The following is a 13473-nucleotide window of genomic DNA, read 5'->3' as shown; positions in this document are numbered from 1 at the left end:
CCCTTAAAAAAAGAAGAAGAGCAAAACAGCGATTAAAAAACAACAACAACAACAACAACAAAAAAAACCACCACCGACTTCATATCATCCTCAAAGACACGCCTAAAACAAACCAGTTACCACCCCCCACACACGTTCTGGTTGACAGAACTGCACGACGTCTTGAGTCTTGAAACGTGGCTTCTTCTCCAAACACTGATGGCTCACAAACCCCACGCATCAGCAGCAGCAGCAAGTGAGTCTGAAAAATGCGCTCACACAAATGCAGTTCACTATTTATTCTTATTATTGTTATCACAATTCATTAATCCAGGTAGGTCCTTACAGGAACCGCAAGTCACAAACACTGTGTTGATAATTTGTCACTTTTGTGCACACAAGTCAAAGCAGCAACGAGTAAGCTGACAAGTGTCTCCTCTCGTCATTTTGTTTGTTTGTTTTTTGTTTTTGTTTTCTGCACAATACCACTTTGCTGCAGAGTGAGCGAAAACCTCACCGTATCTTGTCGACGACGAATTGTTCCCTTATCTGCCTGTCGTCTTTCTACACACTGGTCGCCTTTTTCTGGTGGTTCAAACAGCACGCCAAGAATACCACCCCACCACCATCACTCTCCAAACACGTGCAACATGCACGTTTTTTTTTTTTTTCAGCTTCTTTGAAACTCGGCTCAATTCAACTGTGCTGTTGCTCATGGTTTTCACACACACACACACACACACACACACACACACACATATAAACGTAAGCACACACACACACACACATACCAACGCACGACACAGACACACACACACACACGCGCGCGCGCGCGCGTGCCCGCCCGTACACACACACACACGCACACATACACAAACACACACACACAACCCCTCAATGATAAAAGATAACAAGTAAGCTGACAGGTGAAATCAACGTCACATGACCCAAATTAACATTTGTGTGCCCTCGGCGCATATGGTTTTTGGAATCGAGTGTTCGTGTCGTTTGGAATTTTTTTGTCGTCGTGGAGAGGGGTGGTAATTGGGGTGGTGTTGGTGGTGGTGTGTGTGTGGATGGGGGGTGGGGGGTGGGGTGTAGGGTGTATGTGTGTATAACACCGACAAACACAACAAGAAAAACAACAAACCCCAGTCAATGTTTGAACTCCGTCTTGAAGAAAAAAAAAGATATTCCAGGGAAAGACACAGCTACAAGCCAGACTAGTTATAAGTTATGCAGATGTGTATATCAATAAAGAAAACAAACAAAAAAAATGTAAGAATATGAATATTTCAAGATTTGTGTTTCCTGCTTGTGTTGTTTTTAGTCGGGGGAGTTACTATGGGTCAAGTCACACCACAGTAGAGATTGGATATAGGCAGTACATTATAAAATCGCATCCCCGCCCCCCTCCCATTCAAAAAATTACAAAACCAACAAAACAAGAACAACAACAAAGAGAGAAAAACTAGATGAAAAAGAACAAACACCTTAACCCCTTCCACGCCCAGAAAAGGGGTCTTTACCGTGCGCGATCCGCGGGACACAGAAGAACAGGGGCAGAAGGAATATGAGCACAACGATACATGCACAAAGTCGGACACACAGGCAAGACGACACGTCGTTCATTGTTACAGATGGTCATGTTTCGAAGCGATGAAACAACGCGTGTAGAATCACGAAGTTTTAGTCTGTTTTGTTTGGGTGGCGCTGTAGTGTAGCGACGCGCTGTCCCTGGGGAGAGCAGCCCGAATTTCACACAGAGAAATATGTTGTGATAAAATGAAATACAAATACAAATACACATGAATACACATCTCTCATTCTCTCGCATCATCATCAGTCCATGCCGTTATGTCATACGGCAGAGCACGTTTTGCCATTCATTGTCTTCCATGTCCATTCTCTGTGTTGTTTTCCGGCGGGTGAATTCCCCACTAACTCGCTGCGTTGTGAATCTACGTCCTGTGGTTGGTTACAATATCCTGCAGTACACGTTTCCAGTTCTTTAGCGTCAGGACTCCATGGCAGCTGTCTGTCAGTCACGCTCTACCCAGGTAGGCAGCCTCTTGTACAAAAATGACTCCGTGTTTGTTCAGCGCTTTTTGCCTGGTCTCTGACCGAGGATAGGCGCTATTATAAGTATCCCTGTCACCATCACCATTATCATGGTCTGTTTTACCCTGCAACATACTCATGGTATACTCATTTATTGTCTTGCATTTTGACTCAGTGTCTTGTATCATCCAGCAGTGCACTTTCTCGCATTCTCTTGCACAGTGTGTAAGTCCGTGAAGTCTAGTAATGTTCAGCATGGCTCTCCCTCCACCCCAAGACATAGTAATTGTGGTGTTCCGCGGTGCACTTTTCCCTACTGCACTGTTTTATTCCGTGTTTTGTACCACGTACACTTTCTCTTGCCCCATGTCGTGTTGCACGCTTTTTCTCTTTTCTCTTGTATTTGTGACTAAGACCTGAAGCACACGCCTTTCCCCCCCTACCAGCACAGAGCATTATTCCGTGTCGTGTAGTTTTCACCTCTTCACTCTTCCATGCTGTTGTTCACTCTCTCTTTCTCTTGCATTATGCCCGCCCACCCCTTCCTCCCAGCGCCTCGTGCTGGAAGCTTTTCTTCCCATTGTCTTGCATTGTCACTATCCTCTCAAGTACACTTTCCCCCCTCAATAGTTGTCGTACACTTTGTCATTCTTTTGCGTTATGACTCCACCACCATGTGTAACCCAACTGTACGGCTTTCCCTCATTTTCTTGCATTTCAGGTTCCGTGGTTCTGCTGTACCACTATCATTCACAATCTCTTGCGCTGTTACTCCTGTCTGTTGTGTGTTAATTCAGGTTCTGCTGTACCACTATCGTTCACAATGTGTTAATTCAGGTTCTGCTGTACCACTATCGTTCACAATGTGTTAATTCAGGTTCTGCTGTACCACTATCGTTCACCATCTCTTGTGATGTTACTCCTGTCTCTTGTGTGTTAATTCAGGTTCTGCTGTACCACTATCGTTCACAATGTGTTAATTCAGGTTCTGCTGTACCACTATCGTTCACAATCTCTTGCGCTGTTACTCCTGTTTTTTGTGTGTTAATTCAGGTTCTGCTGTACCACTATCGTTCACAATGTGTTAATTCAGGTTCTGCTGTACCACTATCGTTCACAATGTGTTAATTCAGGTTCTGCTGTACCACTATCGTTCACAATGTGTTAATTCAGGTTCTGCTGTACCACTATCGTTCACAATGTGTTAATTTAGGTTCTGTTGTACCACTATTGTTCACCATCTCTTGCGCTGTTACTCCTGTCTCTTGTGTGTTAATTCAGGTTCTGCTCTACCACTATCGTTCACAATGTGTTAATTCAGGTTCTGCTGTACTACTATCGTTCACAATGTGTTAATTCAGGTTCTGCTGTACCACTATCGTTCACAATGTGTTAATTCAGGTTCTGTTGTACCACTATCGTTCACAATCTCTTGCGCTGTTACTGTCTCTTGTGTGTTAATTCAGGTTCTGCTCTACCACTATCGTTCACAATGTGTTAATTCAGGTTCTGCTGTACCACTATCGTTCACAATGTGTTAATTCAGGTTCTGCTGTACCACTATCGTTCACAATGTGTTAATTCAGGTTCTGCTGTACCACTATCGTTCACAATGTGTTAATTCAGGTTCTGCTGTACCACTATCATTCACAATCTCTTGCGCTATTACTCCTGTCTCTTGTGTGTTAATTCAGGTTCTGCTGTACCACTATCGTTCACAATGTGTTAATTCAGGTTCTGTTGTACCACTATCGTTCACAATGTGTTAATTCAGGTTCTGTTGTACCACTATCGTTCACAATCTCTTGTGATGTTACTCCTGTCTCTTGTGTGTTAATTCAGTTTTCCTAATTTCTCGCCGCGGCAAGGGACAGACGATACAGGGCCTCGTCCTACTCAGTCTAAAACTCAGACCATTGCTGCGACACCTGTGGCGCGCCTGTGTGCTTCCAGCTTTGAGCCGCGGACTGAGTCACGGCACACGTTTGAGTGCACAGACCACGTCATCGTCAGTGACGGAAGGACTACCAAGAATGTCTTTGCCTTCCATAGCTCCGTGTCTTTCTCTGTACCACATGTCAGCGTTTCTTATCTCTGTTCTCTCTTGCAGCAAGCGCGTGCATTACGACTTTGATTATCTCGTGCTGTCCTCCAACCCATCAGTGCTAGCAACTTTCCACACACCACCCCTTCACTCTCACTGTCTTGAGAGTGTTGCTCATCTGCTGCGCAGTGTCTTGCTTGTTTCAACCCATTCTCCTGCAGTGTACTTCTTGTCTTCAGTGCTCTCTCGTTCATTCTTGCACCACGACTCCTCGTAACATCGAAACACTATTTTTTTTTTTACAATACGATGCACAGAGAGAGAGAGAGAGAGAGAGAGAGAGAGAGAGAGGGAGAGAGAGAGAGAGAGAGGGATGTTTATGAAGGGAGGACATTGTATGACATGAACATCGCAGGTTCAACGTGCGATCACCATCATGAATGCGAGCATAATCGAAAAGGCGCCGTCATATATATATATATATATAGAGAGAGAGACTGATTAATAATTAGTAACAACCAACACTGACTAGGCAAAAAACGAGAAGTTCTGAACAGAGAGAGAGACAGAGACAGAGAGAGAGAGAGAGGGAGAGAGAGAGAGGGAGAGGGAGAAAGAGAGGAAGAGAGAGGGAGAGAGAGAGAGAGAGAGAGAGAGAGAGAGAGGAAGAGAGAGAAAGAGAGAGAGAGAGTGTGTGTATGTGTGTGAGAGAGAGGGAGAGAGAGAAAGAGAGAGAGAGAGAGTGTGTGTGTGTGAGAGAGAGAGAGAGGGAGAGAGAGAAAGAGAAGAGGGAAAGAGAGGGAGAAAGAGAGGGACAGAGAAAGAGAGGGACAGAGAAAGAGAGAAGAGGGAAAGAGAGGAAGAGAGAGAAAGAGAGAAGAGGGAAAGAGAAGGAGAGAGAGAAAGAAAGAAAGAAAGGAAGAGAGAGAGAGAGAGAGAGAGAGAGAGAGAGAGAGAGAGAGAGAGAGAGAGAGAGAGAGAGATTGTGTTTAAAAATGCCCAGGGAAAGCATTGCGAAAAAGACACACATCCATCCCATACAGACAATACACTCGTACGCAAGCATTCACATAAATACACAGAGAGAGGCAGACAGACAGACTGACAGACAGACAGGCAGAGTCAAAGAAAGAGACACACACAGAGAGGCAGAACATTTACATACAATATACATGAAAATGACTAGAAGGCAAATACATTTTTTTGTGTGTGGAAGAGGGGTGGGGTGAGGGTGAGGGTGGGGGTGGGGGTGGGGGTGAAGGACGTGGTAACATGGACGAGTGTGTGTGTGTGTGTGTGTGTGTGTGTGTGTGTGCGCGCGCGCGTTGGGAGTAGGATGGGAGCGGGGCGGGATGTAGCAGTGGGGGAGTGGAGGGGGATGGGGGTGTTAGCAGATCGCGGTACATTGAGGGTGTGTGTGTGTGGTAGTGGGGGTGGGGGTGGGGTGGGGGTGGGGATGAAGGAGAAACAATAGGAACTGGAGGAGAGGGGGCATGGTTATTATTATTATATAAGCCAAAAGACATGATCCAGCTGTCTGGTAGTCTGAAAATGTACCACATTAGATCCAGGAAGGAAAAAAAAAAACCCCCAGAATTTCCTGAATTCTGGCCAAAGTCCCAATCGCAAGAAAACCAAAAAAAAAACAAAAAAAAAAACAAAAAAACCCAAAAAACCCCACCGCAACCCAACTCAAAAACCACCAACAACAAACGGAATTGACCATCTAGGTAAAATGACAAACAACGCACACACACACACACACACACTAAAAATCTTCAGCCTAGAGCCGCCATCCTCCTCGTGTGAATTTCAACAGGACATGGGACTGTAACTTATATCAGGCAGATGGAAATTGCGGGGCGGGGGTGGGGGTGGTGGTGGTGGTGGTGGGGAATCGAGCAAAATAGTACAAAAAGAAAGCAATACATTTTTGGTTGATTTAATTTCTGCTCAGTTCAGCAAGGCATTCTGAGAAAACATTCTATCCTTACTCCATGGAAGCGCAGAGTGATTTGATTTCCTTTCAGAGGAAGATTGTTTAATTAATTAACAATCTGATGTGACTTCGTGAAGTAGAAGTCATTGCTGGGCTGTTCGTCTACCTCCTCATCCCCCCCCCCCCCCCCTTTTTTTTTTCTCCCCAAGTTTGGGATTGGTTAACTGCTTATTGTTGAAGTGTGTAAATTCTTTCAACATCGAAAATACCGACACTGCAAAAGGAAACGCTTCTTTTTCAACGCATACGAAAAAAAAAAAAAAAAAAAAAAAAATGGTTTCATTGTAAGAAATGTGCTAAATTGCAAACGAAACACTCTTCTTATTGCAAAGAAATAATAATAATAATTATTATTATTGACCATCGTTATTGCTATTACTCTTCTAAAAATGGAGTTACAAAAAATGACTTAACAACTCTTTTTTTTTTCTCTTCTCTCTTCCCCTTTCTCTCTAAAAAAACAGGAGAGTGTTATTAAGGAATGTGCAACTCTGCCATCTCCGTCTCGTTCCTGATGTTCTCCTTCTTCTTCCTCTTCCTCTTCATCTTCTGGAGCCCTGAGAAGCGCTTGGAGGATCGGGCAAAGGAGGCAGGGGCAGGGGCAACAGGGGCAGACTTGGGCTGAGCGGGTTCACACGAGGAGGGGCGGCCTAGTCAAGAGACGAAGGGTCGGATCTTGGTGTTGCGGATCTGCCGCCGCCGGGACATGAGCTCCATCAGGAGGAAGACGCTGATGACGGCGATGACGGCGAAGATGGCCACGGACAGGGAGATGATGACGGCGAACAGCGGCATCTCCGACTCCTCTTGCTCGTAGTCGGCGAAGGGCCAGACGGGCGCCGGGTCGGCCACTGCCTTCTGGAGGTCGCCGCTGCGGGTCTTCCGTGAAGCCACGTCGCTCTGGCAGTCCGAGGACGTGTCCTCGTCGATGCGCCCGTCCCCGTCGTCGTCGGCCATGTTCTCCATCTCCTCGTCGATGAAGCCATCGCAGTCGTTGTCCACCCCGTCCCCGTCCCCGCCCTGTTCGCTGATGCTGGGCACGCATGCGCGGTAGAGGCGCGCCAGCCTCGTCCCCGCCGGTAGGAAAGACCCCGCGGAGGTCAGGCGGAAGGGGAGGTAACTGCTGTTGGCCGTGACGCACAGCTCCGTGCCGTCCGACGGCGACGACGACGATGACGACGTTGTGTTGGACTGGTGCTGCACGTGCCAGATTCTGTCGTCGTGGGGGGTGACAGCGGCTTCTCCTCCGGGCACCGTGCCCCCCAAGCCGGGCATTACGCCCCCAGTGCCCGCATCAACGTCTTCGTCAACAGAGTCCGAAGCGTTCATGGCGGCGCTCTTCCGGCACGCGCCGGAGTTCCAGAAGGAAGGGCAAGCGACGTCGCACGAGTTGCCGCGCACGTGCGCCACGCACCGGAAGTACTGCTCCACCGGCGGAAGGACGAAAGCGTTGACGTCACACCCAGAGGAAGAAGAGCCTCCTTCTCCAGCTCCTTCCGCTTCCGCTGCGCAAATTTCCGTGACGACGTACACCAGAATCGGTGACGTGGACACCATCCACACGAAACTGTGAGGGGCAGCTCCGTCCCCGCTCCTCCTCGTCCACGGAGGCCCCTCCAACACAAGGCTGTGGGCAGGGGGGAGGAGGAGGATGGACCGTCCACGTACTGGGGTGGTGGTGGTGGTGGAGGTGTTGTTATTGTTGTTGTCCAGGTCCCAGAACAGCTCCACGCTTGCGTTCTCTTGACCTGCAACATACCAGACACACATCACGTGCAGAGTTAGCGAACATATTCAGACAGAGCAAGGGGGTGGGGTGGGGGGGGGGAATTCGTAGCTGGACTTCAAACACGAGGGTAACTGTAGTAGTAGTAGTAGTAGGAGGAGGAGGAGGAGGAGGAGGAGGAGGAGGAGCAGCAGCAGCAGCAGGAGCAGTAGCAATTGTCGTTGAAATAGTTGTAGCAGTCGTTGTCGTTGTCGTTGTAGTAGTAATAGCAATTGTAGTGGTAAAGGGTCTGGCACAAGCCTAAACCTCGCAGCTAATAAAGGCCCCATCCTTTAAAATGCTTTGAATGGCTGACTGAATGGTTCGCCAATTAGGATGTTTCTCTGTGTGTGTGTATGTATGAGTGAGTAATTGAGCGAGTGAGTGAGTGAGTGAGTGAGTGAGTGAGCGAGCGAGTGAGTGAGTGAGTGAGTGAGTGAGTGAGTGAGTGTGTGTGTGTGTGTGTGTGCGCGCGCGCACGCGCGTGCGTGCGTGTGCGTGTGCGTTGCAGGGTTGTAAAGAATGCGATTGAGTTAACTGATCTGTGGCCAGTTGAACTACAAACTGATTCAACAGATGTATCGACTGATCTGTCAAGTGATTTGAGGTCAGCTGGAGTGCAAACAATTATGATTGACTGATTGATTAAATCTAAACTGCAATTTTTTTATTTTATTTTTTACTTTCTGTACACGTTTAAGCAGTGTCATTGATTTTGCTGAAGAAAAATAACACGAATCCAAAGTGAAGAAACCCAAAGAAAGAAGAAACTTTGAAAACATGAAAAACACTTGCAGACAGAAAAGAACTTAACACGCACTGATTTACAAAGTAGGGATGGGAGGAGACGGAACGCATTACTTTGGATAACATTTGAAGTATGATGATGAGGAGGAAATGGATACTTATATAGCGCCTATCCTGGGTCGGAGACCAAGCTCTAAGCGCATTACAAACACGGAGTCATTTACACAACAGGGTGCCTACCTGGGTAGAGCCGACTGACGGCTGCCACTGGGCGCTCATCATTCGTTTCCTATGTCATTCAATCAGATTTCAGGCACGCACACGTACGCACTCAGACAAACATTTAATATTTTACGTGTATGACCGTTTTGTTCTTATTTACCCCGCCTTGTAGGTAGCCACACTCCGTTTTCGGGGGTGTGCTTGCTGGGTATGTTCTTGCTTCCATAACCCACCGCACGCTGACATGGATTACAGGATTATTAACGTGCGTATTTGATCTTCTGCGTGCGTATACACACGAAGGGGGTTCAGGCACTGGCAGGTCTGCACATATGTTGACCCGGGAGATACAAATCTCAACTGCAATTCCTACTTTATGTAGACGTTTAAGCAGTGTAATTAATTCTGCCGAAAAAAAAATTATATAAAACAAATCCAAGAGGAAGTAATCCAAAGAAAGAGTGCTGACTGGCATCTGTCAGTTTAATCACAGTAATGTGATGACAACTTTCACTAACGAGTACACTCACCAGCAGCAATTAAGGGATTAACCCATTCAACCTCAGGGGTGTTTACAGTATCGGAAGTCTTCCCTGCCGTATTCATGAAAAAAAAAAAATCCACACAAAAACAAAGAAATAAAAAAAAGAAGAAACACACACACACACACACACACACACACACTAGAAAACAACAACAACTCCAAAACAAAACAACAACAACAACATAACCCGTAGAAAATCATAATTAAAGAACAATGAAGCTGGGATAGTACATGATTAACAAACGGTAAAGAGTGGCAGCCCCGTGTACAAGGGACAATCTCAAGTCAATGCTACTTACGCTACCAATTCAGCTAGCACAGAGCGTTTACCTGTGCGCTATCTAATTTGGTAGCACAAGCAGCATTGATTTGAAAAAGTGTGTCCCTTGTACACGAAGAGAGTCACCACTCTTTAATGCAGAAAATTATATTAAAAACGACCGGTTTCCCCTCTAAATTGACACGCGCGAACACAGCCCGGAAGTAATGTAGAAGTTAATTAATTGCCTCTGCTTGCTGTCAATGCACAATGCAGAAACGTGGAAACCCGTTTTAATGAAACAAAATTGGACGCCCTAGCTTTGCTCAGTCGAAGGGCTCAGTAAAGTGAAACTACGTACGTGGTGGTGGAGGGATGGAAGGGGTGCGGAGGAGGGGGTGGGTGGGGAGAAGAGGTAGGGGGGTAGGGTGGTGGAGGAACGGATGGACGGTACGAAGGGAAACTGACGAGGAAAGCTCTGCGCAAACACCATGAAATAACTTAGGACTCTAGCAGAAAAAAAAAAAAAAAATGATAGACGATTCCAGCCATTGGGTGAAATAGAATTTTTTTCTCCGTCTTCTGAACAGAGTGGTTCTGAAAAGAGACTACAAAATCCATTCTTGCAGGCGTGTGGACTTGCATCGAAATTCTCGAAAGACTTCAGTGGATGAGGGAAGAAAGGAGAGCACGGAGAATCTAGCGGGCGTTGGGACGGGAGGGGTGGAGGGAAGAGGTGGGTGGGGGTGGGGGTGGGGGTGGGGGTGGGGAGTTAGTTGGGGGCGGGGGTTTGGGGGGGGGGGTGAGGGAAGAGGTGGGTGGGGGTGGGGGTGGGGGTAGGGGTGGTGAGTTAGTTGGGGGCGGGGGGTTGGGGGGGTGAGGGAAGAGGTGGGTGGGGGTGGGGGTGGGGGTAGTGAGTTAGTTGGGGGCGGGGTGGGGGTGGGGGGTGAGGGAGCAGGAGGTGATGCCCATGGGACTGAAACATTGTGGAGAACGGGCAGGTGGGTTTTGCTCTGTGTTTAACTCTCTCCATACGAACGGCGAAAGAGTCGACGTTAACAGCGTTTCACCCCAATTACCATCATCAAAATATTGCAAGCGGAAGGCTCTTATACTGAAGACGTGAATGTTGACAAAGAATACCACAATTCTGACAATGGAAGCTAAAGGTTGGGTCATTCAGCCACCCACTGGACATCCGAGGGGTCTGTGTAGAGGAGAAGAGAGGACTGGCCGTACTGAGTGAGTTAATTTAAAATGGTTCGACGGTTCTATCATAATTACATTAACTCTTTCCATACGAACGGCGAGACGACGTTAACAGCGTTTCATCCCAACTACAATCATCAAAATATTGCAAGCGGAAGGCTCTTATACTGAAGACGTGAATGTTGACAAAGAATACCACAATTCTGACGACGGAAGCTAATGGTTGGGTCATTCAGACACCCACTGGACATCCGAGGGGTCTGTGTAGAGGAGAAGAGAGGACTGGCCGTACTGAGTGAGTTAATGTCAATAGTGATGTTTTATTTAGTAAAGGCTGGAAATCCGCACGCAGATCTTACTCTCTGTCCTGTGTGTGGAGTGATGGCCAAGAGGTAACGCGTCCGCCTAGGAAGCGAGAGAATCTGAGCGCGCTGGTTCGAATCACGGCTCAGCCGCCGATATTTTCTCCCCCCTCCACTAGACCTTGAGTGGTGGTCTAGACGCTAGTCATTCGGATGAGACGATAAACCGAGGTCCCGTGTGCAGCATGCACTTAGCGCACGTAAAAGAACCCACGGCAACAAAAGGGTTATTCCTGGCAAACTTCTGCAGAAAATCCACTTCGATAGGAAAAACAAATAAAACTGCAAGCACGAAAAAAAAGAAAAAAAAAAGAAAGAAAGAAAAAAAAGGGTAGCGCTGTAGTGTAGCGACGTGCTCTCCCTGGGGTGTGCAGCCCGAATTTCACACAGAGAAATCTGTTGTGATAAAAAGCAATACAAATACATCACAGCCTGAATGGTGAAGACCCAGATCACCAGCCCCTGGGGACACGCCCACTCAATGGGAAGCAATTTCTTTTCTTTCTTTCTTTCTGGGTTTGTGGACAGACATTAACCACCCCCACACCTCTCCATACTGCAACATCCGCATTCAAGAGAGCACTCAAAACATGCTATTTTGAAACAGTACTATTTTCAGTAAAGCTTCCCCCTCCGCCCCCCTGAAAAAGTATTATGATTGCCGACGTGGCGGGGGTGGGGGGTAAGACGGTCACACACGTAAAAGCCCATTTGTGTATACGAGTAAATGTGGGAGTAGCAGCACATGAACGAACGAACGAACGAACGAACGAAAGAAGAAGAAGAAGAAGAAGACGAAGAAGAAGAAGAAGCAATACTTTTTTTTATTATTATTATTTTTTTTTATATATCTGATCGCTTGAAGAGGCTCAGATACAGAAAGAAGGAGATATTTTCTGTCTTTGATTTGAATAAAATGACGTGCACTTTTTGACGGATGGAAGACAAGAAATGATTAACCGAAACTGTTAGGTGAGCAAACAAGCAAACGAATTGGGGTGAGTCCTGTCAATGTCTTCAGTGTCGGCAGATTCATGGGGGGCTGTTGTTTGAGGGACGTGGTGGCGGTCTCCACTCTGGGAGGGACGCTCACTCAGTCTGGCTCCGCGACTAAGCCATTATTGTCGTTAGTAGGGGGCTTAGTAGGTGGTATCCTAAGTACGTTAAATCAGAACAGGCACCACTGAACACCACCGAAGTGACTCGGCAGCAGTGCAGGGTCTCCTCTGGTGTGTGGCCTCCTGGCGACCTGACGTCGATGCTTCCCTGCGGACTGCCGACGCTGGAACTGTGACGGACGAACCCGGGTGTGCCCGTGTATGGGGGAATCTAAATGAGCGGCGTGGGAATAATGCCACTGAAACGGTGCAGATGATGGGACAGCAAAAAAACAACAAAAAACAAACAAACAAACAAACAGAAACAACAACAACAACAACAAAAACCCAAACAAACAAACAAAAAAGCCAAACAAACAAGCAAACGAACATTATGTCAAGCAACAGATTTTTTTTTTTTAATGAATGGAACATTTACTATTTCCTACTGACATTCCTGATCACCACCACCGAAAACACCCCCCAAAAAAAAACAACTACATTGTATATGTATTGCTATATCCCTGAAAATCTCACCCGAACATCCTCATTAAAAACAAACTTGGATACAGACAAACAAACAAACAAATAAAGAAACAATAATCTTCTTTGTGATTCAGAATAATGCCCGGAATACCTAAGTAAAAGATATTGTTATTTGGAAAGAAAGGAGCAACGGAAAAAAAAAAGCAAACAAGAAACTAACAAGCACCCACATTTATACTCTTAAAATTTCCACGACAAAGACGTTCCCAGAGACAAACATCTCAACGAAAACAAAAATAACAACACAAACAACATCGAAATGCCACAAACCTGCAAAGAAAAACAACAACAACAACAACAACAACAGCTCCGAACTCCCAACCGGAAACACGGTAATGGAGCGCCTCTAAATCTCCAGCATTACTTCCCTTCTTATGTTAATGGCAGATGCCTTATCATCGATTTGGTCTCCCCCGTTTTTTGTTTTTCTCACCTTCACCGGCTTCCATTACAGTCCATTACGTGGCAGGAAATATTTATGGCCGACATCCCGCGTGAGAGTCCGGAATAAAACCCCAGTCCCAGAACGGATCCGAAGCTGAACATAAATTGCCGACATCTCTTCTGGTTTATTTAGGTGCCGGTCATTATTATTCTGGTGGCAAAACCGCCTAGTGGCGCACAACTGTCGGCCAGCTG

General features: G+C 46.6%; 1 protein-coding gene across 1 annotated transcript in view; it reads right to left on the bottom strand.

Annotated features, from left to right (window-relative positions):
• Positions 1 to 6579: 6579 nt before the first annotated feature.
• The window catches only part of LOC143286342 (uncharacterized), a 62910-nt gene continuing 56016 nt past the window's right edge, over positions 6580 to 13473 (bottom strand). Inside the window, exon 5 of the mRNA XM_076593884.1 lies at positions 6580 to 7831. Coding sequence (XP_076449999.1) covers positions 6738 to 7831 — 1094 coding nt within the window. The 3' untranslated portion in view covers positions 6580 to 6737. The remainder of the gene's footprint in view (positions 7832 to 13473) is intronic.

This window comes from Babylonia areolata, chromosome 10, assembly GCF_041734735.1.
Source record: "Babylonia areolata isolate BAREFJ2019XMU chromosome 10, ASM4173473v1, whole genome shotgun sequence".
NCBI lineage: Eukaryota > Metazoa > Mollusca > Gastropoda > Neogastropoda > Buccinidae > Babylonia > Babylonia areolata.
The sequence above is the reverse complement of the archived record's forward strand: the minus strand, read 5'-3'. Positions and strand labels throughout refer to the sequence as shown.